Source organism: Charadrius vociferus, unplaced genomic scaffold (assembly GCF_000708025.1).
Source record: "Charadrius vociferus isolate BGI_N301 unplaced genomic scaffold, ASM70802v2 scaffold183, whole genome shotgun sequence".
In the NCBI taxonomy this organism is placed as follows: domain Eukaryota; kingdom Metazoa; phylum Chordata; class Aves; order Charadriiformes; family Charadriidae; genus Charadrius; species Charadrius vociferus.
In genome coordinates this window covers 1541408-1569302 of record NW_009648250.1, presented here as the reverse complement: position 1 = coordinate 1569302, position 27895 = coordinate 1541408, and the positions used below count along the sequence as shown (strand labels likewise).

The 27895-nt window shown below is 43.5% G+C and overlaps 1 protein-coding gene across 1 annotated transcript; it reads right to left on the bottom strand.

The window, feature by feature from the left end:
* Positions 1-437: 437 nt before the first annotated feature.
* Positions 438-23744, bottom strand: SERINC5 (serine incorporator 5). The gene is made up of 11 exons (XM_009884235.1): positions 23547-23744; positions 16255-16433; positions 15864-15946; positions 12824-12917; positions 11030-11241; positions 10098-10193; positions 7076-7202; positions 5331-5397; positions 1738-1777; positions 911-1058; positions 438-611 (listed from the first exon to the last, which is right to left on the bottom strand). Exons 1-11 carry the CDS (start codon positions 23742-23744, stop codon positions 464-466), a joined length of 1392 nt encoding a protein of 463 aa, XP_009882537.1. The 3' UTR covers positions 438-463.
* Positions 23745-27895: the final 4151 nt, after the last annotated feature.

Here is a 27895-nt window from a genome sequence, read left to right as displayed (position 1 = left end):
TGTACAAAACAGCAGTCCAAATCATCACTGCAAACTGTAAAAGACACAGTTAATGAAAGAGTATAAAAAGGAATGCATATTTGCCAGATGATATCCAACATTCACATGAAGGAAGAAGATACATCTGCACCATGATTTTTTTATCTTGTCAATGAAGCCAGAGAAAGATTGTCAGTTTTTTGAAAAGGATTTCACTTATTCCAGTTCATGCAACAACTGTGTTTCCTACACTCCACACATCAGCGTTACAAAGTTTTGGAACAGATTTGCTCCCTTGGGCAATGCTTGTTCATGACAATTAAAAAAGGTAAAAAAATGTTTAATCATTTGTTTAGTCTGACTAAAATGTTACTAACTGGTACATTATGATAATCGGGCAACAGGTGTTTCCTCATTACAAAATGACTGTTGTGTTGTATTGGGGGGGGGAGAAAAGAAAAACACAGAAGGACCTTCTGAGTGTTCACACTGAGAACTCTCTGGTTGGGCAACAGAGTGGAGCAATAAGAGTCCATAAATACAGACAGACACAAACCCAACAGGAGACCATCTTAATCCAGAAGATAGACCAGGTTCCAGTGAAGAATTTTTCAATCTGAGCACTTTCATAACTGTTAAGGAAAAAGAAAAAAAGGCAGCAATAAACTCACTATTCATATTTCAGACTATCCTCTGGTTTTTGAAGTGGGTCACAAACTTCAACGAGGTTAACCCAGACACAACACAGGGGAGAGCAGCCCTTTACAGAGCAACGACTTACTCAAGCATCACCTAGCAAAGACTTGAAATGTCTCTCCCAGCTTCTCAAGTAAAGAAGAGGAGACACACTAAGGGCAGAAGTTCCTGTTCACATCTCCCCGCCTCACTGCAGACAGACATTAATTTCTCAGCTTTAAAGAAATACACTTACTGGAACCAATGAGTTACTGTCATCATCACGTAGAGCGAAGCCAAGAAGAAAACGAAGTGGAAGTAGGCATAACTGTACACTGTGCCTTTCTTCTCATCATAAATCACAGTCTGGCCTCCCCTTTTTTCAATGTGCTCTTTAGAATCAGCTGTGAGGCACAAGAAACAAGAAAGCCTTTTCGAATTTAATGAGAACTGAAAACAACATCTGGCTTCATGAAGAATACAGCAAAACATCTATGGTGTGATTTAGGAAAGCGTGATACAGAGCAACACTTGAATATTCCCTTGCCCTCAATGTATGGGCATAAACCTTTAGTAACAGAAATTGGACTGCCACTGAAATCCTGCCTTGTATTAGCTTCCTGGCATACTGGCTAGTTTTTGAGCATTTGGGCCATTTAGGCTGCTCTACTTGTATGATATTCTTCTGGGAAGTCCAAGCTGATAACCCTGATTGTACCAGGTCTGCAAACAGGACGCTCACTTCCTAACTCACTCCTGAACTGCAGTCCCTGCAGAGCTGCTGAGCCAAAAATCCAGTAGTTAGTCACACCCACAAGCACACCAAGAGCAGAGATTACTCTTTGCATGCTGCAGCAAGGAAATGTCCTTTAAAGAATTATTAACTAGCCTGTTGTTTTAAAATGGTATTGTTACATCTCTTGCTTCCTTCCCCAGCCTAACTTCGAGCACTTCAGCTGCTTCAGTTTGATATGCCACAGAACGAGGCTACAAGCAGCTCCCCATCTGCAGCTGTGTCCTAACCCTCTTGGCTGTGGTGTGAAAGCCACAAGTGAGGTAAATTGTGCAATGAAATGTAATTACCGTCTCCGTCGGGCACGCAGCAAAAGCAGCAACGAGCTACCTGTGGAACAGACAACAGGAAGGGTAAGAGTCTGTGCTACTGCGAAGAAGCAGAACAGTTGGTGAAAGAAGGTCTGTTATGTCTACGCTACAGACACTAGTTTAGAGAAGCCTGGCTTGTATTTCCAACCAGCACAGAACTCAAATTAGGATTTGCAAAGTAGTTCACAACAGCAGTTTCTAAGCTTTGGAAAAACCTACTCAGTAAGGTTTGCAGCAAATTAACCATTCTTGAAGGATTACTGTATCCATTTTACAGTATTCATTTTACATAACTCAAGGTCAAACACTGGTGCAAATACTTATCACAAAATTGCGTTGAGAAGGAGCTCACCTCTTCAGACTTGCATCTAAGTGCTTTTTAAATAAAAAATTTCTCTACTGAAATGAAAGTATAAGGAACTTTTAAAACCCTGCTGCATGGGTTGGAAATCACAACTGCACAATCCTAAGTCAGAAGTGTACTTATCTTTGCAAGAATTCCCTGAAATGGAGCCAGAATGAATACAAGCAGAATAAGCAAAAGCAGAAAGCTGGTTTTACTGCTTTATTTAAATGAAGATTTTATTATTTTTTTTAACTGATGGAAAAAGGAAAGCTGAAATTGACACTTCTTGTGTTGAGTGGTAATGTAAATGGGAAAAGGGTGCAGACCATCCAATAAACATGTAAGTGCATTTTCTGCACCAGACCACAGTACAAGTCAGCACTTTCTGTAGTGCATCACCAACATTATTTGTTCCGATAAAATCCTACTCTGGGATTTATTTTGGCTGACAATGAACCGTGTTAGGAAAATTCCCTTCCCTAACTATTATATCAATCAGTGTTTATAGTACAAGAGTGTATTACCTGTCTTAACATATATTAGTTCACAGAATACACTGCAATGTAATAAGGTAGTCGAGTATTACTGGAGGCTTCAGTATTGTTCATGCTTAAGTAAAGCAAACTAAAGGACAGGCCAGCCCTGGAAATAAGGACTTTGCTTCTTGGAAGCTTAGAGCTGTCCATGAAGGACAAAAGGTACGCATGGATAACGAAGATAATGCCAGCATCCTAGCCTCTCTAACATATCTTTGAAACGAGGGGGAATGGATATAAACTGGAAGAGGGCAGGTTTAGATTAAACATGAGGAAGACATTTTTCACTTTGAGGGTGGTAAGGCACTGGAACAGGTTGCCCAGAGAGGTTGTTGAGGCCCCATCCCTGGAGGTGTTCAAGGCCAGGCTGGACGTGGCCTTGGGCAACCTGGTCTAGTGGGAGGTGTCCCTGTCTATGGCAGGGTGGTTGGAACTTGATGATCTTTAATGTCCTTTCCAACCTAAACCATTCTATGGTTCTATGATTCTATGAAACCCTCCCAGCATTGTAGATAAGTAACTATCGCAAGATAGACTCCACGGACGTTTGGGTCAATAGACAAGAAGCAAGAATGCCACAAAAATATAGTTGCTTTGTAAAGTTTTACTATGACTATCAAATGGTGGTGTGAGTGTTAGTCAAACCATGCTATACCTGAATGGTTGAGGTGTACAGGGACCCTGTGTAAAACCACGTTCTGGGTGCCCCAATTTGGCTGGAATGCCTCATGAGCATGAATAAATATTTACCCTTGTAATGCTCTATTTTGTGTTCTATCCTGTCTCCTTGATCGGCAAGTGCCAGTTGCAAGTTTTCCTAACATCCTCAAAAATCAGACAGTAAGAGTTCAAGGTAAAATGTCCGATGGAAACATCAAACGGCAGTTTTTACCCTGCATATCCATGATTACAAGTACTTACTGGGTTCAGAAATTCATGAAAAGCCAAAAAAGCTCATTCTTTTTTAATAGACTGGCTGAGAATTTAAATAAAACCCTTATTCTGTATTTCTTTCTACTGCTGTGCCAAGCCTCACCTACAGCTCCAGCCCGAGCTCCCCTTGGGCCACACTCTCATTCTGAAGCAAGTGCTGGGTTCCCTCAAACTTTCTAATCAGCTGCAATTAAGTCCTTGCACACACAGAGTGATGCAATTAGCAACACTGGCACACACACCACTAACCCCTCATAACGCTCAGTTGTCTTCAGCACAGACGCCGACAGACCCTCTGTACACCACACGCAATTGCAGAGCTACATTCACATTCCTGTCTGGGAGACAAAGGCCCTTTGCCACGAGGAAGGCAATCAGAGTGCAATTAGTTGCTCTTCACCAGTCATTTCTTTATATTCAGGTTCAGTGGTTCTTGTACTGCTCTCTAAAACCAAACGGTCCGGAAATAATCCCATTGGCAAGCACCGCAGCAGACGAGCCGGACCTTCCCTGTGAGGGGGCTCCATCCAGCGTCCATACTGTCACAGCCGCCCCCACCCTACCCGCAGCCCCAAGCCCTTTGGGCAAGACCTCCGATGGCGTAACGCTGGCAGAGGAAGGTGGGTGGGCATGATGGGCGGCTGTTTTTTCTCCAGTTCCCCCCATGCCTGTCCCTGCCTGCCCCTCCTCAGCACGGGATAGGAAGGCGCAGGTCCTGTCCAGATCTGCCCAAGGCCACCGGTGCCACTTCTCGGTGCTGGATGCTGAGCCTGCTGGCAGGCTGCCCACCTACGAGGCCTGGGGACGGTGCAAGGAGCCACCAGGCGCTTGGCTCCTCAGCACTGGCATCCCGTCCGGTCGCAGTGTCCTGCCAGAGGGAAGCTCTTCCTGCACTGACACGCTCCCACAGGGAAACGTGTTTTGCTTCCCCAGCCCAGCTACTGCAAACACCAAGTGCCTCATCAGACAGTTCTGCATGTTTGGATTCTCACAAACACTCTGATTAAAGACTTGAAAAATAGAAGTTAGAACTGCAGATGTAAGTAACACCAATGTAGAGAGAGCTACGGATGGAGATTCATCCTCCAAACACGCACATGGATTTGAGGAGTGACACTAGCAAGCCTAACTAAGGGGTAACTGTTACTTAGCAAAAAACCCACTCATTTCGTGGCATTTCTGGGTTTTCCCAGGATAAGAAGGCCAAAGAAATAGGCAGGTGGAATGAAGAAACCTGCACTGCTGAAACAGGGACAATATAATCTGAGATTAAATTATAGGCAAAAAGAAAGGAAGTACTTAGGTGTGGAAATAAGAGATAAGAACTTGGGATCATAGTCAGTTGCTATGAGAACAAAGGCAACCAGGACTGAAAATGTTTGAGAACGCCTCCACACTTCTTTATCTGCTAGCTTCCCTGCAGATTTTTCCTTTAAATGAGAGGACATGAGCTTGTGTGGAGCACAATAAGATTTTCAGGAAGTCTGCAGGACGTTAAATAAACTGCAAAAGCAGCAAATTATTTCAGTACATAAAGGTGCCTCCATGGGACCAGCAAGAGCTGCAGAAGGGCAAACGTGGACAAATGTTCTGAAGAGTCCATACTCAGAGTCCATACCCAGAAGCATGTAGCAGGCATGCTACAAACAAGCTTTTGTTTTCACCTAATTACAGATTACTTAGCCATGAAAACAACAGCAAGAAAAACAGATGAGGAAGTCTGCACAGAAATCCTGTGGGAGGAAGAAAGGACTCACTTCAGTTTCAGGTGTCGCATATATTCCCCTCAGTGCCTCTGAGCTTGCACGTGTTGTTGAGGTCAAACTAGGAGCAAAAGAAGATAGTGTCAAAACCCTTAGCGTAAGTCTATGCCCAACAGGGAAAATTTTCACTATCACAGCAAACATAAATAGTCTACTCCCATGTCTAAGATAACTAAGCATTTGCCTGCATATAGCATCAAGCACTAAACATGTGTAAAGTTAGTTCTGCACGAGTATAAACCAGCTTGACAGGCGGCCACTGGCCAACTCAGCCTGAATCACCAGCTTAAAAGTAGGTCACTCCTGAAAAGCGGTGAATGCATCACCATCAGACAGGAGCTAAGCGCTCCAATTTGCAATTCAGAAGAGATCTCCCCTGCTGTGCAGAACCAATGCTTTTATATTAACTTCACAGCCATAACTTTGGCTCAGTATTTCTGTAAAGACTTTGCCAGCAAAGTAACAGGTCACTGGCAGCAATTAGTTTTCAAAAATAAATTACCAACCACTATTGTCAGTGTACCAGTTGCTGGAAATCACTTTCTTGCATGACTGTGGTTCTCTGGGGGGAATCCTTTCTAGTTTCTTTTGATTAGAAACATTTCTTGCCCTGTCTTCCCCTTTCAGCTTGTGTAATGCGAAGTTCCCACTACCCACAGGGAGACGTGTGTTAATGCTTTGCTGTACACACTGAGCCTGAGTAAGCAATACTTCAAAACATTCCCCTTGAAGGCCTTCTTATCTCCCCAGCTATGTGGTGCACTTCCCCTTCAGGCTACGTAAAGGTTGTCTGCATTCCCCAAACACCTTCCTGAAGCACTGGAAATACCGTTCTAATATGAACTAGATCCATGATACGTGATATACATATATTAGATATCAGAATTAAATCGAACACACGTGCATATTTGATAGCAGAATAGCTGTGGTACCTCTTCAGAAAGTCTCTCTGTTTCACTTCAAAATTATGAAGGAGTTTCATTATGCAAGTTTTGAAGTGGACTAATTCAGAAGCAGAAGCTGCTTAAAACCCTGCAGCAGACAGGCAGTGCTGTCTCCTGGCAACCCGCACAGCCCAAAGAAATGATACCTCACCTTTCAATCATCAGCAACTCCCTCCTCCCCCCGCCGCTCTCTGTCCCACAGCATGACTTAATTTATTGATGTGAGCTGCAATAATATAAGGTGAGCTTCACAACTATATGGGCACAAACAAGTTTTTTTAGAGCAGCAGATCGCTGGCAAAGCCTGATGGCACTATTGCGCTCATCACTTGTTCACAGGAAATCCTAAACCCTCCCAAACAGTTTTGTTTGTTTTAAAGACCCTCAAGGAACAGTCACAGCCTCTGCCAGCAGGCTACAGAAATTTCAGATAGCTTTTTTAGACGACGTAACTGCACAGAGTTTTTCTTACAGAAAGAGTAAACACAGCATCAAAGCATCCTGAGATTGTTTGGGATAATGGACAGCTGGCAAGTTTTTCCCTTCACCTCTAGATGTAAATTGCTCTATTTGGTTTTAATGAAATCTGTTTGTTTCAAGAGTTGTATTATCTTGTTGAACACTTTTGGCTAAAACATCTAACCATTCTGAAACTACAGAGAATATGAACCTTCCAGCTCACTTCCATTCTACTTCTCCCTGTTACTTTGTCTGCATGTGGCCTGCTATAAGCTTTCGCTAGTTGGACCACAGCACTGCCTTTGCAATGAGGTAACTGCAAACCCCCGGACTTACCAAGAATATAAAATGCAGCCAAACAAAATGGTAGTACCCAGGCCAGTAACCAGGTTTTCATCTCTGTGCAAGCCTTGGCTAAATTCAGGGACACAGATTGTGATGTTCTGATTGTTTTCATCCAGGACTTCACAAAACAAAAGAAACAAAGAGAACAATTAGCAAAGTTCATTTCACTGCATTTCAAAGTAGTCTTCAGACTGAAGGTGTTCAGTGAAGTATTTTTATTACTTCAGACACTAGGTAGGTACATTTCAGTGGTTTCTATCTATCTTTTAAAAAGATCAAAGGAAAAAAAATTCTGTAAATCTGACCTGGCAGATTCTGTGTTTTGGGGAAAACAAAAAAGCAACTTAGTAGGGTACTAAAATTTCTTGTTTGACCAGAGCAGACAGACAAGGATAAAGACTGTCTGGCGAACTAAGAAATAGTAAGTTGGAAGTTTACCAACACTTCACCTAAGACTACAGAGCCATATAACACCAAGATAGTACAGACCTGAGACCATAAATTTCTTTGCCAGCAGGGGTGCGTTGAGGACAACTATGAACTGCATACTCAGTGAAAAAAGGTGGTGTGTAGCTGCCCTGTTCTCAGACTGATATAGAGAAGACCAAAGAAAAGGAGACGCACCAGTTAAAGGCAATATTTTATCTTAACATCTAAGCAAATACTACTTTTAGCTTCCAGGCAAGATTTTATCTTAACATCTACGAGAATACTACTTCTAGGTCCCTGAAATGAAACCAGTTCAGTTCCAGATGTTCCAAGATGCATCTGGCTTTTGGTGTCTGCTTGGGGTCAAAGCAAATCAGAGCAGTAGCCTACAGCATCACCCTGAAGCAAGAGATAACAGCTGCGCCTTATTTCAAATCAAGACCCTTCTGAGCCAATGCTGTTTAAGGCAAACTGTGTTCCCATCTCCTTCTTCCTTCCAGCAGCCACTCTGCATCCCCCTGGGACAGCACAACTGTTTGTAGGGGCAGAGGGGAAAAATGTAGCAAAGGCTACACCCAGGTTAAAAATAAACTAAACTCAGTCCCCAGACCTGGTGGGGGAGGACTCTGTGTGGCCCTGCAGGGCTGCACAAACAGCAGGGACAGGGAGAAGGTGGGAGCAAGAAAAGGGATGACAGGCCTTTAGAGAATCACAGAATCATCTAGGCTGGAAAAGACCTTTAAGATCATCAAGTCCAACTATCAACCTAACACTCCCAAGTCCACCACTAAACCATGGCCCTAAGTGCAACATCTACACATCTCTTAAATATCTCCAGGGATGGTGACTCCACCACTTTCCTGGGCAGCCTGTTCCAGTGCTTGACAACCCTTTTGGTAAAGATGCTTTTCCTAATATCCAACTTAAACCTTCCCTGGCGCAACTTGAGGCCATTTCCTCTTGTCCTATTGCCTGTTACTTGGGAGAAGAGACCGACCCCCACCTCACTACAACTTCCTTTCAGGTAGCTGTAGAGAGAGATAAGGTCTCCCCTCATCCTGCTTTTCTCCAGACTAAATAACCCCAGTTCCCTCAGCTGCTCCTCATAAGACTTGTGGTCTAGACCCCACACCAGCTGTGTTGCCCTTCTTTGGGCACATGAACACCTTGGCCAGAGACGTGCAGAATTCCCCACCTGCATCCATCAGGGACATATCTGCAGCAAGTCAGGTCGGTTGTTTGGCAGGCATTTTAGCTAAGTGTGGCACCAAAAAGCTAAGGCACATGGTGATAAGCCCAGGTTCAACAGACATTACCTTTTGTTTGCCCATTCCTTCTAAAGACATTTGCAACTCCGCTTTTTGGGTGTTTCAAATAAATACTTTCTTCAAGCCTGGTTTACAAGGTGGCCAGTTTGCAAGATGGCCAATTTGAAAGTCCCTCCTTGAGGAATGACTCAACATTAGGTAAGTTCTGTCTGTTTTTCCTTCTGAGCTCTAGAATACATTTATGTATGCATGCCCGTGCCTACGCAAGTGTGACAGAGAGAGATTCTTTCCCCAATCTCTCCCCTTTCTTTTTGGGACATGTCTGCAAAAACTTCTCCTTCCTGCCAATGGACTTATTTCCCTCTAGTTACTGTTGATCCAACTATTTAACACTAATAGTTGAGCAAAAATAAAGACGGGGGTTCTAGCATTACTAATGTGAATCAGAAAAGTCTTCTGTAAGTGAAAAGAATGCTCCCTGTCCATATAGGTGAATCTGATGGTTACCTGGGAAAAGGAAACAGTTTGAGTTGTGCTTGTAAAGTCTTGCTGTGTTTTTGTAGCATAAAGAACTTCAAACTCAGGTGAGTTCCCTAGTCCTGGCTTGCAAAGCTAATGGTTAGAAGGCAAGCAGAGTACAGAAAACCTGCTGAAGCACAGCATTATCTCAAACAACTGCGACATAACTCCAAGTCCTTTCTCAGAATGTTCCCTCTCAAAATGAAGACAAGCGACGCTCAAGTTTTTGCTCCACTACAAGTCCAGAGCTAAGGCTATGTAGCATACCAATTCTAGGAGAAAAGAAGTGATTTTAGTATCCACTCTGATGGCCAGCACTTACTAAGTGGTGGGGGACTTAGTAAACTTTTGGATGCAGCTGGTCACCAGCTTCTTCCAGAGGCATCCAAGAGCCATTTGTTCCAACTCCTTTCCCATCGTGTGACCAAACATGTTACAAATTTAGTCATGTCCTGTCATACAAGAACACGCACTTGCCACATAACGGACAGGCTACAGGACTGGGAAACTGGTCTGTAGGAAACAGGCTGGAATTGCTCTGGTGCAACAGACGCAACTCACCCAAGGTAAGTTAAGCTCCCCTAGACCAAAGCATTTAAGGTACATGTAGTGGGAGCTGCATGGTCTCTCTGCAGCACAGATTTATTTTTAGTATTTGCAATTTCTTCTGCATAAGCCAGAACAGTCCAAACCCAGCACTCCTATATCCCTGAATTCGTTAATTCAGGCTTGCTAAATTCTTGCTTTTAATACATGGCATGTCTAAAAAAATTTACATAAAGCATTAGATAACTTACTAGTTTCTGGTGGCTTGCTGGATAGTGCTGAGAAAGTGAGGTACATAACGTAGCAGCTGATAACTCCTGACTGAAGCAAACCAGAATGGGGCTGGCCTTTACAAGAAAAAGAAGTGATTTTTTCACACATTTTAACAAACTGAAAAAGACATTCATATCCTTTAGAGAACAGCACACTAGTATCTTTCAGAAAAGTATCTTTTATGTTTTACTTAAAGGCAGTTTGTAAGTCTTTGAGGCACTTTAGATACATTTCCACTGCCATGTAAAGAGAAAAGAGTCTGTCCTTTAGTTCTGCTTGCTGTTTTAGAAAGGCATTAAAGATTCCCACGTAAGTAAAGAATCACCCTTCTGCTCCCACCACAAGCACCAGCTTTCCAAAAGCTATTGACAAGCTGCCACGACAATTTTATTTGCCCATAAAATTTGTGTTGGAGTAATTAAAATTACTATTTCCAGGTCCAACGTATGCAAGATACTAACAGAACACATAAAATATACCAAAGCATAAAATACTGCTGTAAACTCCTCCAGACCCAAACTTTACAGATGGTAAATCACAAGCAGTCAAAAGTAAATGGTAAAACAGTGGTGAATGAGTTTGACAGCTATTAACTCTATTAACTCAACTGCCACCACTGCAAGAGCTGTGTAAGCTCCACAACACATTACCAGTCACCAACACGTGAGCCGTCTTTAAAGTAATGGCTGCCTGATGGCACACGCAAAATGACTCAGACTTCTTGCAGTTTTAGCAGCTGAGCTGATGACCAGCAACAGCACTTCATAGTGTAGATAAAGGGAGAGGGGGCAAGAGCAGCACCAGCTCTGAACTATCATGAGACTTTCTGACCAGAACACAGCTCATGCCTCCAAGCACACAACTGTAGCAGCACCAGAAACCCAGGAGGAGAAGAGGTCAGTGGACTCACGATTCTGGACACAGGGTGATATGGCCACTAGTGACACAAAGAGGCACAGGCCACCGTTAACACCGATCAGGACTTTGTTGTACATGCAGCCCTCTGAGCGTGTGTAGAAAAGAGCCATGAGGACCAGGGCTCCCACAGCAACGGAGTACAAGATGAGAGTAACCAAGGCAAGCAAACCATTCCACATCTGCTTGTGGTTTGCACCTGCAGTCCTGGGGAGAAAAAGACAAGCACCTTATCTTTGTCTTCCCTTCCCCCCAAAATAAAATTCTAATAGCGGAATCGTTCATATCCTCAAACACAAAAGGCAGTGCTTACTTTCCCGAAGCATATGTATGTCACTACACCAACACAGGCCGTTGCAAGGTTCCTCCCATGAAACAGAGAGAAACATTCTTTAGCATTAGGGTTTATCTTCTGTATTATCTTGCCCAGCTGTTTCCATAATTATAGCCCAGCGTGACTCCTACAGCTTCCAGTTTCTGGGATCAGCCCCATCAGCGCATCTCAGCTCAATCCTTGAAGGATTTCCTCAGCAGTGAGCGGTGTTCTTCACACAGGGACAGCAAAGGCATATTGCGTGGCATGGCCTCTCTTCTGCCCTCTGTGCTACCTCAACAGTTTTACTACCCTTTCACTCAAAAAGCCTCTTCTCCATTCGGGTCTATCTCCTCAGTCTCCCTCAGTTAAAGTGTGGTCCATCTTGTTTTCCTCTCTTCACCTTCTAAACACCTCTTGCAATGATCACTGGGGTTTTTTTTAGGAGCAGCAACTAAAAGACTTGTTTTGGCACAAAGGGTTTTTTGGTGTATGGAAGTTTTTTGGGGGATTTTTTTTTGGTTTTGTTTTTTTTTTTTGTTTTGTGGGAACATGACTTATTTTAAAATACTATCTAATGTAGTGAGTGCTAAAGTTAAATGCCGCTGCTGGAAATCTTTCATCCATAGAAAAGCACCTACTGTAATTAGTAGTAAAAATACCTGTGGTATAAGGTGATCTCACCTCTTCCTCCCTGAAAACGGGTATCTAACAAAGCCCAAAGGTCTGCCAAAACTCTTTTTTAGCAGTCAGTATGCTAGCTAGAACAAAAGGGGACTGCAAAGGTTTGTAGAGATAGAAATGAGAGACAGAAAGGGTGGAGGGAGAGACAGGAGTTCCTGCGTGTATGTGGGAGGACAATTCAAATATTTTAAATTGATGAGAGGCTAAGGGCTAGGAAGGTAAGAGCAAACATGCTTAAACCAGAAATTAAGTCAATGCCAAAATTGGGTATATGTGGGTTGATAATGGAATCTTGCATATTTTGATGAAAGCGAAGAAGTTGAAGAGAAAGTCGCAGTTCTCATGTACAGAAAAAAATAAAATTGATGTGTATTAAGCTGACACAAAAAAGCAGGATTTACCAGTTTACATCACTGCATTCAGTTTCAATGTTACATTTTGCAAATTCAGTTTTATTCTCTTGCACCATTCTGTTTCTTAGCAGGTATATTTTTATATAAAATATAAAACAACTTAAAGTACAAGATTTTTGCATCCCAACCCCCTACTACTTATTGGAAGCCAAGCAATTCAGATCAAGAATAAGTCAGCAGAGTAGAAGTGAATAAGGAAGAAACATCTCCACTGGGGAAGGAGAAAGTGGATGAAGCAAAGATGAACAGATCTAAATATTGACATAAAGTGTCTTCTTTCAGAAATTTTGCCCGTGCTACTTCTAAATTTGAAACGAGAAATGTATTGTTCAGAAGTCCACCAGAATTTTATACAAATAACTACTTGCCCAACACATACCAGTTTTTATTCCATTTGTGTGCGAACTCAACAAGCAGGATGAGTTGAATGGCAATGAAAAGGAAACCTCCTGTTGCTCCTACGTAGCGCCAGGCTGCAAGGCAGAGAGGCAGAAAATAGGTCAAACTGCAGTCTCCTTTCCCTTGAGATAAAATGGAATTATTGTCTATGCAGTGAAGCCATTATGCGGTTTGAATATCTCAAGCCCACAGATGTAGCAGCAGATGAGAGATTTGAGCTGAAAGGCCAGCTCAGCTAACTCAAGATTAGCTCGCTGATTAATTCAGCTTGCAACCTGCTACACTTTCAAAGTAAGCCTATTAGGACATTTACTGAGTTTCCCTAACCTACAGAATTTTTGTGGAGACTATGAGTTACTACATTCAGACAGAAAATACTGAAACCTTTATTTGTGACTGGCAGGAGGGAGGTGGTGTAAAGGCATTTCGCAGGAATCTAAGCCCTGAAATTGCAAGGTACTGGAACCCAGGACTAAAAAGGGCAATTTCTTCCCTTCCAGATTCCAGTACCACAGAAAAACAAAGGTGGGGCTTATCCATTTATGAATGTTGTCCTGAGCCACTCCCAAAGAGATGGGAACAGTTGCTATTCACTGACTAGTTTTAAGACAGGTTATTTGACTACTTAACCACCACTGACCTACATATATACTATATTTGGGTAGCTGTTTGGATACTTCAGACAACAGATCTCTTATGTGCAACACCAGAAGTCTCTGAGGAAATACAGATACCTATTTAAATGTCTAGTTGCGCACGCAGCTTGTGCTGCTGTGCAGGGCGTAGCCTATAAATGACTCCAGGTGTCCAGCTGATTTCAGTGAAGAAGACCAAGGAAGTGCACTAGCAAAGTTCAGCCATATCCTACCATTGTGTTTTCCTTTTGAAAAAAGCCTGTGTAAGTGAAGTGAAAGAGCAGAACAGTCAGGGCATGGTATCCTTAGCAGATGATGTAGAGATTATTTTTTTTTTTTTACTGTACCATAAGCTCATTATGAAAGCAAGCAAAAACGCCGTTTGTCTGGTTTTACTAAATGTATTGTTTGCACTTTGATATGCATGCTGTTCTTCAAACAAATAAAACAAAAACCAGTAGAAGCTAGCATGTAAAAAAGTATACAAAAAGAGGCAGAGAATAAGGTATGCATGTGTGTTTGGGAGAGGCAGAGTCAGAAAAAGTAGACCGCCAGTGGAGTAAGTAATTAAATAGCCAGACTCTCAGGATCTCCCACTGCCACAGGCAGGACACTGTAGGATAGTTTATGGATCCATCAGAGGTAAGGTTAGCCTGGCCAGCGTGAATTTAACACTACAGCCCGCATAAACATAGTGCTTGCACGTAATACTCCTCCTTCGCGATTAACGAACTGCTAAACAGGTTAAACATGGAAAGAGCATTTTTTTTTTTAAGGAAAAAAAAGCAAACTGGGAGAATGCTCAAAAACAAAAAAAACCCCAACAAATAAAGACAGTGCAAGTTTCTTGATTGGGGGGAAAAAAAGGGAAAACAAAATGACACAATACCCACACCACCTGTAAATCTCAAATTCAGGGGCTACTTGGAGGAGATTTAAGCAGGATGTGCAGAATACAGCTTTAGACAGAACAGTCAAGAGCTAATTTGGGGCTAGAAAGCTTGTTATGCTTTATCTCCACACTAGGTTAGACTGCTGTTGAGAAACAGCACTCTAATCACCACAAAAAAGTTCTGTTTCCCCCTTTGCCCAAGCACGTCTTTTCTTGACAACTGTTCACCATGAAAAAGGTTACTTGCAAAGATGACAGGCAATCTTGCTTGCTCATGAGTACAATGCATTGCACCGCTACATCTTTCTAATCCAGTGATTAGATACTATGGACAAGCACATACAGCCATCCCCTGACTTCACAAACGGATAAGGAGCCCTGACTTCTGGGGCATCAGACTGAACCAGGACCAAACAAACAGCTAGTAAGAGCAAGAAGCTGAATTGCACCTATCAGTGGTTCACCTGAAGTGGTTTTTACCTTAGTTTCCCAAAGTACTGTGCTCATAGTATGTCTGCCCACTGTATTCTCTTCCCCCATGTTCCTCCTGCCTCTTCCCTTTTTAAACACCCCGGACAGAGGAGATTGGTGTTGAACACACAGGTAACCAAGCAAGACTTAGTGGAAGCAGGCAGCAGACACAACCGCCCCTTTGCACTACTGATCCCATCCCTTTCCATCCACCCAGACTCAACAACTTTAGGGCTTACAAGCACCTGGAAAACTGAAGAGTACAAACTCATCTCAGCATCACTGGGAATTTTGCTCCTAGCCCACAAGAGGCCTGTGAGAAGCCCTCAACAGAGTTGGCATTTAAGCACTGGGGCAGTACCAGCACTCCTGTGCGGTGCCACAGCATCTTCCAAAACTGGAAATGCTTCAGGTACGGCAGGGTGCTCAGCAGAGCACTGGCAACATGCCCCAAGAAGCCTAATTCTACCTTGCTGCATTTACGTCACCAGCCTGAAAGCTAACAATACCCTGAATGCTTTTGCAGCACTGCAGGTTTCTAGGCAGCCACCACCAGTGCCCAGCAGGTCACCATCCCCCCTTGAGCACTGGCACCTCTCCACCACGCAGCATGGTCCTCTGCTGCTGTGCTACAGCAGAGCTACCTGCACAGGCCAAACTAACACACAGCTCTGCGTTCCTGAGTGAACAATTTCTTGTGCACCATTACAGCTCCCTGCTTCTTAAAAGAATTTGCAAGACAGCACCACAGTGGTATTTTTACCTACCCTTTTGGGCCACTCTTGGGTCAGAAAAAAACCATGCTCTTTACTGCACACTGACATGAAGACCATGTACTCTGTGCACACAGAGTTACCCCCATACAGCTCCAAATATTCCTTTTGTACCTGGACTATACTGGCTTTACTTGAAGAAATATGGCAATATTCACATTGATCTTTTACCTTACAGACCTTTAGGATTTATAACCATGCACAAGGTAGTACAGAACAAAGCAGCATAACAAAGCAAGAAGGACATACCATTGAGGAAAGTGTCCTGATCAGGAATGAAGAAGGCTCCTGAGCACATTGCTGCCAGAAGTATAAGTTTAATGAGCCAGAATCTGGACAAAAGAAGAGGAAAAAAAAATAAATCATCTGGTTGTAATAGGAATTAGAGGTCTTCAACTCAAGTACCATGAGAAATCTCTATTTAAAGTCCAACAAGAGAAAAAAGAGCCTTTGATGACTAACTGTCACTTTAGTTAGTTTTCACTTGACTACATTATTTCTGACAAAAACTGTAAAATCAACTGGGTTTTGTTTTGGCTTTTTTTTTTTTTTTTTTTGCCTGGTACTACACTCAACTGGAAAGCAGGCAGCACAAACCTGTAAACAGAAGTGGAAATGAAGCAATCAAACAAATACTCACCCATTATGAATGTATGCTCGGCAGCTTTTGCTGCTGTTAATTTTGATGGTGAACAAGAAGAACAAAAAGAAGAAACAGGCCATTCCAAAACAGACTTTGTACACTGCAGAGTATCCCACCAACTTCTCGCACATCTCACCCGCCTGAATACCCTTGCACATCTGCTTGTAGAAAGGAATCTGAAAAGCACAATACGTTACAAGCTGTTAGACAGGACACAGGGCTCCTCGTAACCAAGCACGTCTACATCTACACACCACCTACTTTTCACTGGCTTCACTTAACACCTTTCAGTCTTGATAGCCCTCAGCCTGGATTTAAGGGTTCAAGGGACATAAATGTAAAATACAAGGGACTGGAGTTTTCCAGAGCCTCCACTCTCAACTCCTTCCAGATGCTTTGGGGTACAAGTCCGCCTCCCTTTCCTTCAGCTCTGTTGGCTTAAGCCATCCCTGCCCCTAACTGCTTATCCCATCACCCCGGGGACCCTCTCCCTTCTTCCCATGCTTTACAGAAAAAGACTTTGATTGCTTCAGCAATCCATCTCACATGAGCCATACCAGTGGTTTTACCAGCTGAAGGGGCATGAACAGGGCTGCAGGGCTGAAAGATCTGGCTCGTGCTGCCCTAGGTGGAAATGTAGACCGAAGCACACCCAAGCTGCACAGGGACAGCAAGCCCCCTTCCCTACATCCCAGCCTCCGAGAAGGAGTCGTGCTAGTTGCCCTAGTTTTGTTTAAAATTAACAGAGAGGCAGGAAAATTCCACCTTTCTCTTGACTCATTAAATATTTGCCTTTGAGGCCTTGCTCTCGCCACAAGGGGAAAGCAAACAGCTGCACATTTTGGCTTCAGTTTCACCAGGCAGACATGATGCTGCGTGCTCAAAAAAGCAGGTCTACGTGGCCAGGACCCACTCCTGTGGGGTGCCTCTGTGCAGACACCTCCCCTCACAGCCGGGGAGCTATTCAGCTGCGCAGAAACACAGGCATTTAATTAGAAAAACCCTGTTTGTTTCAAAGAAAGAAAGGCCTCTCTGTACGCTCACAGCCCTTAGCTGAGGCTGGTGAGACCAGTCGAGCAACACATCAAACCCGCTGAAGCCGATCGCTGCTACCTGCACAGGTAACTGGAGAAGACGGAAGACAATTTGTGCCAGGACACAACATGCACAAATAAATAACTTGGGCAAAGGAAACAGGCATCAGACCATAAAAAGATTCAGCCAGGCCAGATTTTGCTTAGGAAAAATATACAAAGATTGTGGGAACACCATCACTGAACATTTCCAAGAAATTGGCAAAGATAGGAGTCTCTCCTTCCTTCGGCAGGCAGCTCAGTACACAAAACCAGGACAGGGAGAGAACAAACAGGACTCGAGAGCAAGCGATCAGGCAGCATTCCCAGCTGGGTAGAAAGCCATCTGAGATGCAGGAAAAAAAGGGATAAACACGTAAACTGCTGGCTTCCAGCCACCAGGTTCTGAAAGCCAGCTTCCCTCAGCAGGGTATGCAACTTCCCATCCTCTGCCAGCAACCCAAAGCACTCAGGAGCTCAACAACCCTCCTCGCAGTTTCCCAAAAAGAGCAAGTATTTTAGCAGCTCACAGCAACACCGAGTTGCTGTGCTAAGGGTAGCAAACCTAACTATGGTAGCAAGCTGATCCTAGGTGGGCTAGAATCAGCCAAGGAGACAAACGGCAGGTCTCAACGCAGCTGTGTGGTGTTACGGGAATGGATTCAAGATGGACCACTCAGATGCTCTTTCAGAGATGAGTAGCCACTGTGGAAGTAGCTGGACAGTAAGCGAGTAGCTGTGGCTAAGTCGCACCCAGGAGTTTTTAAAGAGCTCCTGAGAAATTGTCTGGAGCATCAGCAATGCCTTTCCCAGGTCTTGAAAGGCAATGCAACGTCAGATGGGGCAAATGTGCCAGCACTCAAAACAAGCAAATGGACTGACTGGAATAACAGAGAGACCTATCAATGCCACAGTGATGCCAGGGCAAGCCAAGGGGCCACAGCAATGCAAACTGGGCTGTCAATTAATGCTTTCCGGTTCTTTGCTTATAATAACCATCAGTCAGCAGAGATTAAAAAGATGCATAATATTGAACTAACAATATTCCTGAGAAGATTAGGTATTTTTTGATATAGATGATTGTCGTGACCAAGGAGAGAGACTTCTGTAACATCTGTACTTGGCACCAAGCAGCATTTTGCTGATGAGACTTACAGAACAAAACAAAAAAATACCATGGAACTTGATTAATTGACTAGCTAATTAAAAACAGATCTCTGGGTAACTGTAAATGGGCATCTACTTTAATTGCATAGGTTTCTACGGAGATTTGGATGGGATTTTTGACCCTATATGTTCTTTTCTCCATTTAGTAGTAATTTCCTTACAGATCTGGCTGAGAGAAAATAGATGGATTCACAAGAACAATAGCTCAGTTTGTGCCTACATAAGCAACAAAGAGCTCAGCCGTCATGTAGTATGCACAACACTATGCAGTAATAAGTGATGGCCACAGGAATAGTCCTGTGGGATCGAATGCCCTTTTTGGAGACCCGTGATCCTGAAGGAACAAAACAAGAATAAACCCAAACTCTTGGGGATCCTGGCAGATAGTAAACACAAGCACAATGCTGGGGACAAAAGGGCTGATGTAATGAAAAGGGAATGTTTTCGTGAGAGGATGGTCTACTGCTGGGAACAATTTATCAAGGCTTATGTGACTTCTTCACTGAAAGTTAAAGACGACTTTTTTTTTTTTCTTTAAAAAAATTTTGTACCTCCCAAACATGTTCAGTTGCTGCCCAGCTTATGTGATTTACCAGACTTTCCATTTGCTGGATAGTTTTGCCAGCTGTTAAAGTGACAGATTAGTTATTTGCCAAGTTTGATACAGTGGAATATCTACTTTTAGACCTTTAAACGCAACGTAAGCTAAATTCTTCAGTCTCTGAGTAGGGGACAAAACATTTTTGCTACAGAAACTCAGTATGTGCTCAGATAACATAAACGCCTCGGCTGCTGCGCAAGCAATGATGTTATCACAGCAGTGTCAGTAGTTTTCCAAGTGCAGTGAAACCCTTTGAGACGATAGCAACATCTACAGAAGCAGGAACAGGCTGCCCTGAACTTGCTTTCCCCTCACTGCAAGCTGCTGGCGCCCGAAATAAATGCAGTGCAAGAAGCAAGCCAACAGGACCACACCATGTCCAAACTCCAGCCAGCTGGGGCTTGGCCACCTCTGAGCTTGGGTCCGTCTGTCTGCACCCAAACACGTGAATGCAGGAGCATGGGAAATAGCATCAGAGGGGGAATGGGAAGGAATAAGTGTGTAGAAATGGGCCTAAAGAGCCCAAAGGAGACTGCTTTCATCTGGATGTCCTCATACAACAGAGGGAAAATATGGTAAACAAACTTTCTTATGGAAATGGAGGAAGCATGAAAGAAAATCTGTGTAGGTGGGGAGACAAGGGCAAAAACACATGTAAAACCGCCTGTCTTGAACAGTTGAGAAATGGAATAGAAAACCAAAAAACAATCAGACCAAAACACATGCCATCCTGCAATCTGTGGCTAAATTCCTACTAGAAATAGGCAATGGGCATCTGCACTTAAAAAAACTCATTTTTTGGTAGCATATTTGGGTTTTAACATACTATAATGCAGTTCAAGGCCAAGATATAAACCCAGCTGGGGAAACATGGCTGAAAGTATGCTCTGCCAGAACATGTAACCGTGTAGAACTGAAATGCTTTGACACAACTGAACTGATGTTTACTGGTGTTTGTTTTCCTGAAAACATCTTTCTTATTTTTCCTTTCATTATTTAAGTAGGACATGGTTATTTTCAGGTTGAAACCACTAGTTTTGAAACACCTTTAACATTGAAATAATGTTTTGATTTTTTTTTTAAATTAAATTTTTAACAGACCAAAACAATGCTGTCCCTTTTCTTCTCTCAATTATCCTTTGAAAGCCTGTGAAATGCAAGGATTTGCTTGAACAGAACATTTGTAAGTAAAGCTGTACCTGTTTTTTAAAAAAAAAAAAAACAAAACAGAATAACTGGGGAAAAAAAATGGATCAAGGCATAGATGCACTTCAAGTTGGGTCCTGCTTTGTTTCCTTATGGAACAGAGTCAAGTCTCTCAACCATTTTGTGTAACTGCATATGGGTCTTTTCTGTCTTTCTGTCCCCATCACTGAGGCTCTCGTGTCTTGATGTATGCTCTGCCCCATCTTTTGCCTTGATAACACAACCTTGCTCCTCTGAAATCTACTCTACATGCTACTATTCAAAATATTTTCCTGGTCAAAACAACCCATTCCTTCCCTACCTCCCCAGTGCCTCTTGCTTCTTCCCCAGAGATCAAACACAAATGCCTTGGTTTCTTTGCACATTTTTCAGAATTTAACCCTTTGGGCCTCTCTCCCTTGGTGTCCTGTGGGTGCAGGAACAGTTCAGGGGATGGGGAAGATGAGTGAAAACAACAGAGAACCACCAAGCATCCACCCCCCCAGCAAAAGACACTGTTAAATTCTTAAGGCTCACCACAAAATACGATTTCCTCAAAATGCTGCTGGTTAGATTAGGAACCAAGCTTTTGAAACCATAACCAAATACTCCACAGGTACCATGTCCTCCCACTAACGCACGGTTTCATCTCCCTGCCAGCTTTGGTGAGGATACGGAAGTCGGGTTCCCTGGGACAGTACCTTGTTTTTCCAGCCATGTTGCAGGGCCCAGAGCAGGTCCTCAGCTTTGGGCTGGCACCTGCAGAGTCTGCCTTCTTAGGAACTAAAAAACTGTCCTAAACGTGTTCTAACAGACAGAATGCATGACCATGGGGGTAGATAAATACTGCAAACCAAACATTTTTTAAAAGTCTGTGTTTAAGGTGACCATCAGAGATGTACGTTTGCTGTTGCCTCCTCTCAAAATAATGCCGAAGGACCAAGTGCTACAATAAATACTTTTAGAACTACTTTAGACTTGGGACTTTATAGCCAATGAACAAAAAAACCCTCTCACTCACAAGGGAGAGATTCCTTTCACGGAACATCATCACAAGCATTTGATCTCTAAACTGCTAAAGCAGACACACGGTTCCCCGCCAGGACTATGGCTCCATAAAGGACTGCACTAAAAATTTAAATTTTGATTTTTTATTTTAATACAAAAATTAAAGCAATATAAGTAAAATTAAAGTTCTCTCTCCTCACAAGAAATAGAGGGTGAAAACCCAGAAGCATTATGCAAAGTGTTTGCTTACAGTCTGACTTCTGGAGCTAGGAGTGCTCCACAATCCAGCGAAAAGTGAAGGAATCGGTAAGTGCCAAGCACTTTCAAAACACAGTTCATCACTGGGAGCTGAGACTGGTTAGTCTGAAAAAATATTTTGAAGGTGCACTCTATTACAACTGGGCTGAATTAGCTTCAGGAGTCTTTGAACTTTTAACAGCCCCAAACATAATTATTAAATTAGAGAGCAGACAAAGAAAGCCTACTTTCAGATGGTACATTTCCCATTCAAAGACATCAAATGCTCTAAATTAAGAGGGTGATTATCTTTCCACTTCACACTAACAGCTACTCTTTGTGCCATTTCTTCCCACACCGAGCTTTCAAGACTATGAACTGGAAAAGAAATTTGGCAATACTGAAAAGCATGTTGTTGAAGGCTTCTTGAATCACTTTCCTGTTGGATAAAGAGTGAGTATTTTTTGTTAGGGATACAAGCTGCATTAAAACCACACTACTAATGGAAAATGACTTTATGAAATTTGGATATGAGCTCGTAATTTGTCTCCCACACTTGAGTTCCTTGGGTTATTCGCTTTATTGCCAAGCTAAGTAAGTCAAAGTAATTCCTGGCAAGCAATTTCAGCACGCACATGTTGAACAGTTTTTAAGTCGCAGCTCACAGGCAAGCATCATGTTTGTACTGACTGCTCTTACAGGGCTGTCAACAACTTCTGGTGGCCAAGGGTAAGAAGGTGGCACTAGATAATTCAAGCAAAGCGCTATTAAATGAAAGAAAATTAGGACAGGACATACAAAGAGGGTACAATGGAAAGAAAGGAAGGTCACTGGCAGCAGAGCACAAACGCCCTCAAACTAGCCCCATCATAAGCCCGCTGTTTCATCTGTGTTGCAGGCACAAGGTGTTACCACCAGCTTCTGGATCCAGGCTGCTGCGGAGGGATTCACAGACAACTGAAAGTCAAGCGCAGAAGGTAAGCAGGGCATCAACTTGACCAACAACTGGTTAAACAAGGAAACAGCCTTAACTATGCACCCACCGGCACTCCCTTTTGGGAGGGTAACACAAAACAGCTAGATGCTCCCAGGGAGGGAAGCCTTCTGCACCTCCAGGGCAAGCACATTCACAGCCTGGAAGCAGGAAAACCTTAGTCTTTAAGAATTGAGCAATCCAGCCATTGTTCCCTCTACTTAAAACCAGACTTCTTGTAGTTTGTAAAGGGTGAGAGAGAGGGTTTGTGCTACTGAGAGCAACTTGGGTGGCTTAAAAAAATCAAACCAAAGATGTGGTACAACAGGTCTAGTGTGTAACCACAGGCAGGCTGGTGAGCATTTAGCTTAGGAAAGTTATATTAAGACTCTGAAAGAAACTTCAGTTTTAAAATCAAGTTTTAGCCACAGCTCTTTCCATGCTTTTGAAGCTTTTTAATTAAAAAGACAATTAGAGATGAACAATATCTGCTGTGGTTAAAAGCCATGTGAACAAGATGACTCAACACACAACAAAGAAAATCCCTTGTAAAGGATCCGCAGCATTGTGCATTGCAGTAGTCTGTCACACAACACCAAGAACACAGAATTAAAATTATAAATGTAACGCTTGAAGAGTTATTTTCTAATTTGCTGCTTCTGCTACTAAACAAGTTGCCAGAGACAAACTCAACGTTAGACAGAAGCAATTTGTTGTGCTATAACATGTTCCCTAACAGCTTCTACTGACGCTACCCGCACAGCAAACGTGGGATGGGTTCACTGCAGCGGGTTTCCGCACAACGAAAGAAGAGGAAGGCTGCTAGTCCTGTGATCCTTGACTCTTCCTGTTGTGAAACACACTCGACGGGTGAGCAATTGACAGGAAGGGGCTGAGCGTGGAAAATCATCCTGTCTGGGTTTGGAAGTGTATGGGTGGAGGGAACTGACCGCCTCTTCGGAGGGAGTGCCCCTATACATGAAGAGCTGTGGAAGGAGCCCCCTTTCCTTCCAGGGGCCGCAGTGGGTTCAGCTGTCTTACTTACGTGTGTTTTCATTTCGTTTGCTACTGTTGTTGACATCATGACACAACAGATGATAGTCACCAGGATGAAGTAAAGCGCATACATGAAGCGGGTGCTGGTTGACTGTTTTATCTTGGGGCAGCATCTGCAGCACAAGGAACAAGCGGCAGTACCGCAGCAGCAGGCCAACTGCAAAGTAAGAAAAAAAAGACAAGTCATTCCATCACCGCCTTTAGCTTCCCTGTCTGACTTTTGCAATAGAAACCTGGGAGACTTCCTGTAAAACTCCAGAATTTCTTAAGTCCTCTCCTCCCAGCTGAGCAGCATTTAAGTGGAAGCAGACTGTCTTGTTTATCAAAAGTCACTAGGTTTAAGCACGTCAGTTTCTAGCTTTCCCACACGCTAAGGATGAGAGTGACGGGGATGAGGAGGAACCGCTCCCAATTCCTTAATCCTGCTCTTTGCTATCTCTGTGCAGCTCGTGGTCCTGACATGTTTCACCCAGCAGAACAGGCATTACAACCATAAGGCTCTGTTTCCTGCAATATACTCTACTCGCTCCGTAGTGAAAATACAAACCTGCACAAGAAGGGCACAGATTCCAGAACTGTTTGCTTTTAACATACAGAAAAAAACCTATTTTGTTTCTAAGACAAGCTGGAGGTTTTGTTTCAAAACAAGCTGTACAGGTTCATTTAAATTCACCAGAACCATACCGTCCCTTTTAAGGTGCCCTTTATGATAAACACACGTACAAAAAGATCTAATTTTTTTGCGCTACGAAACTTTTTATACTACTAAAGACTCTGAGTGAATTAAAGGGGGTAGGGAAAACTGTTTCAGCCACACTTTGGGATGGCTGTGCTGAAGGCTTTATAAAAAGACAACAGCTACAAACCCCCCCCAACAAACTCAAAACAACAAACAAAAAATTACATTAGCAGTTCTAAATATTTTGGGCTGTAGAGACAGAATCTGGAAATACTTGGCTTGCTGCAAACAAAGCAAAAGACAGCTGAGCTTGAAGGACCCAAAATACAATGGCACCATCTTGCACTGAAGAAAGCCGGAGAAGAAATGCAACTTCACAGTTATTTAGACACACTTTGCAAATGTGAAAGCTGTGATTCCACATGCAAGATGGCAAGGAAAAAAAATCCACAGCTGCAAGGAAAATAATACCAAATCACACTTAACTGATACTGCCTTCAATGTTTACACGTAATTAGAGACAGAATTTGTTGTGTATTTTCGTTCTTTTCTACACACAACTGAGAGTCCACCAAGATAAAAACCAAGAGGCACAGCAAAAGCACGTAATTGCCTTACTCAACAGGGAAAAAGGTACTAAATAAATCCTGAAAGGGATCTAGCTTGATGCTGATTATTTCCTTGCTGCCAACAGTATCATCGACTTTCAAAGAAGCTGGATTCACCTTCCCTCCCTTCTACTTTTAGAAAAGTCAAATATAAAAATATAAATATAAGCCTTATTTTTATACATAAGGCAGCACTGTCCTTGGCCAGGCTCTTCCTTGCAATAGTCAGCAGCTTCATATGGCTGCCGTGCTTAACCCAGCAGCTGCAACCACAAGAGGGATTTTTGGACACCAGCAGGCGGCCAGGAGCAGGGAACCTCTCTTCCAGGTCCCATTGCTGCAGATCCAGAGCAATCTCACCCTTCAACACCCCCATTTTCGAGGGGCTCGAGCACACCGAGGCCACTTTTTCCTGGTGTTTCCTCAGCCCTGCAAGGGGCTGTGGTCATGTTCAGAGGGCCCCTCTGCTTTCTAGCAAGCAGTTGTACAAGATGGATGGCTCTTCTTAGCCCTTGCCAAGGGATTCAAAATGCACACGTGCCACATTTGAGTCATCCAGGCAAACTTCACTTGTTTGTATGTGCCTTTAGGCTCCAAACCACCACGTGCCATTTTCTTCCCAGCATCAATGACTGTCCAACCCGGAGAAGTGGGTTTCATGTGTGTGTTTGAAGACACGCATACCTGATACAACTCCACAGAGTGTCACAGCCAGAGTGGTCGATCAAAGACACCCAAATCCTTTTGAAGAAGTGTCTTGAAAAGACTCCCAGCTTATCATTTCCTTGCCATGACTATCTGCTGCAACACCCGAGCTCAGGCTTACTGCCCTCAGCCCTGCAGAAAGGGGCTGAAAGTCACCTTGCCTTGCTCGACGATGGCTCTTCAGTTTGCAGAAGACACGAAACGGGGACAGTCCAACCTGGCTCCCACTCTGCCCTTCTCCCAGTTCACTGGTGTACCTCATGCCAGAGGAGACGGGGGCCTCAAAGCATGCAGCTGCTAAAACTGCTGCTGCTGCAGAACAGAAATCCTCCCCAAAACACACAAAGCTCCCACTGTGGGGAATAAACAGAATGGGCTCGTGTTGGCACCAAAGCTGGAAATTAAAAGTACTACGTGCATAAGCACATCATGCAAGTATACTTTCAAAATAGAAGGCAGTGGTGACTGAATGGCAATTCTATTTTTTATTTGTAGTGAAATTAAGTTAACTTTTACAGCATCAACTACAAGTCCAAGAAATAAGGAAGCTATGGCAAGTTACCGATTCAGCAAACAAATGGAATAACATTTCAAAACAAAAACACACCAGAAAACTGTAATCCCTCCACTTCAGAATTATGGAGAAAAAAAAATGAGAAGAGTAAGACTAAAGGCCTGTTCAATCTGTACCAGCCAGATGCAAAGTATCCATGATGAACTTCAGCTGCAGGCCATACCCACCATAATGTTAAAAACTACAGTACAGAAGTAAAAAGGTATGCAGCTTTGGCATTTTTAAGGGGAACAACATTCTAAGCCAGGTGCTGGAGAGCTCTGCCAGTGAAACCTCATCTACATCCAGCAACGTGTCTGCTACTCCAGTGCTGGGTCTCTGGAGCTGCTATTTAAAGCAACAAATACTTAAATAGAACATACAGCTCATTTATGCATTGTTCCACATTACTTAGAGAGACTTTAATGATAGTTTCTAATAATGAGCATGTACCATATATATTGGCAATATTTGTGAAAAATACCAGTGTTTCCATCTTTTTTTGAGATCCATTCCTTTAAGCACTCTGAATAGCTGTGGAAACTGTAGAAGGTTGGTTAGGTTGTTCAGCCACAGGCACAAATTTGGTGTTTGGTTTTTTTTTTTTTTTTTTTAAACTCTGGTTATGACTAACTACATTCTAGAGTGGGCCGCAATGAAATAGGTGTTACCCAAAAATAAATGAAAGTGGTCTCTGTCCCAACGAGTAAGATGCTGGCTGGCCACAACCTACTGACCCAAGAGGTTTCAAAGATGTTGTCTTTCAAAGAGGTGTCTTCAAAGACCACCTCTATAACAAGTTCTCTGTCAAAAGGTGCAGCTAAACTCCGCAGTCCCTCTGATGGCGCGTGTTTTACCGTGGGCATGGCCCGTCTCGCCCCATCTCTGCCCATGGACTGCAGCAAGGGTCTGTCCAGGGACTCAGGACCCACTGGTGCCAAAGTGTGAGCTGGTAACGGTGATTCTTCCCATATTAAAAAAATTGAGCTGTGAAACAAAGCAAGTAACATCATAAATCTTTAACAGATTTAGTTTATCATTAAGCAAAAGCTCCTCCAAAGGAGAGGTTCTGCCGAAGGAAGGTGCTGTGTGGTTCTCAGTACAGAGACAACGCAGACAACCTACGGTCTGCGATGGATTCCAGCAGGCAGCTCTGGAAAACCCTGGTCTGCACCTGCACAGCTCCTTCGAAGTCCTGTGACCCCTCCTAGTCCTGGGTCCACCAGAACCCAGCACTACAGCACCCGAAAGCCAGGATGCTGTGGGCAGGAGCCTGTCACGCTGCAGCAGGTTCTGGCTTCAAGTGTTCCTCACCCAAAGGCTCCCACAACTCAGGCAGCAAGTGCCTCCTACTCTACCTTCCTCTCCAGCTTTACATCTCCTCACCGGGTGAGCACCACCGTCTGACAACAATTACAAGCACTACGCAAATATTTATGCTTTCCACAAACACTTACAATCAGCCGGCCCTCTCGCACTAACCCACTGTGATGCCAGGTCTCCACCAGGCAGAGCAGCTGCCAGCTTTCCTTGGTGTTCCTCTTTCGGAGCTCAAGGAGGGTGCAGTGACAGCTTGCCCAGGATCCCGAAACTTGAAAACCTTAGTGCACTTGCAAACAGACCATCATCTGACCTGCCTGGATGACGGCGGACTCAGTGGGTTTCACAACAGCAGCTGTAGAAAGCTGCGTGGGAAAATCTTCTGTTAAAAAATATTCAAAGTGCAGTTTCACAGACAGCTCTTCTGGTAGCCAGTCTGGCTCAACAGCCACCGGCTCCCCCCCACCCCGCCT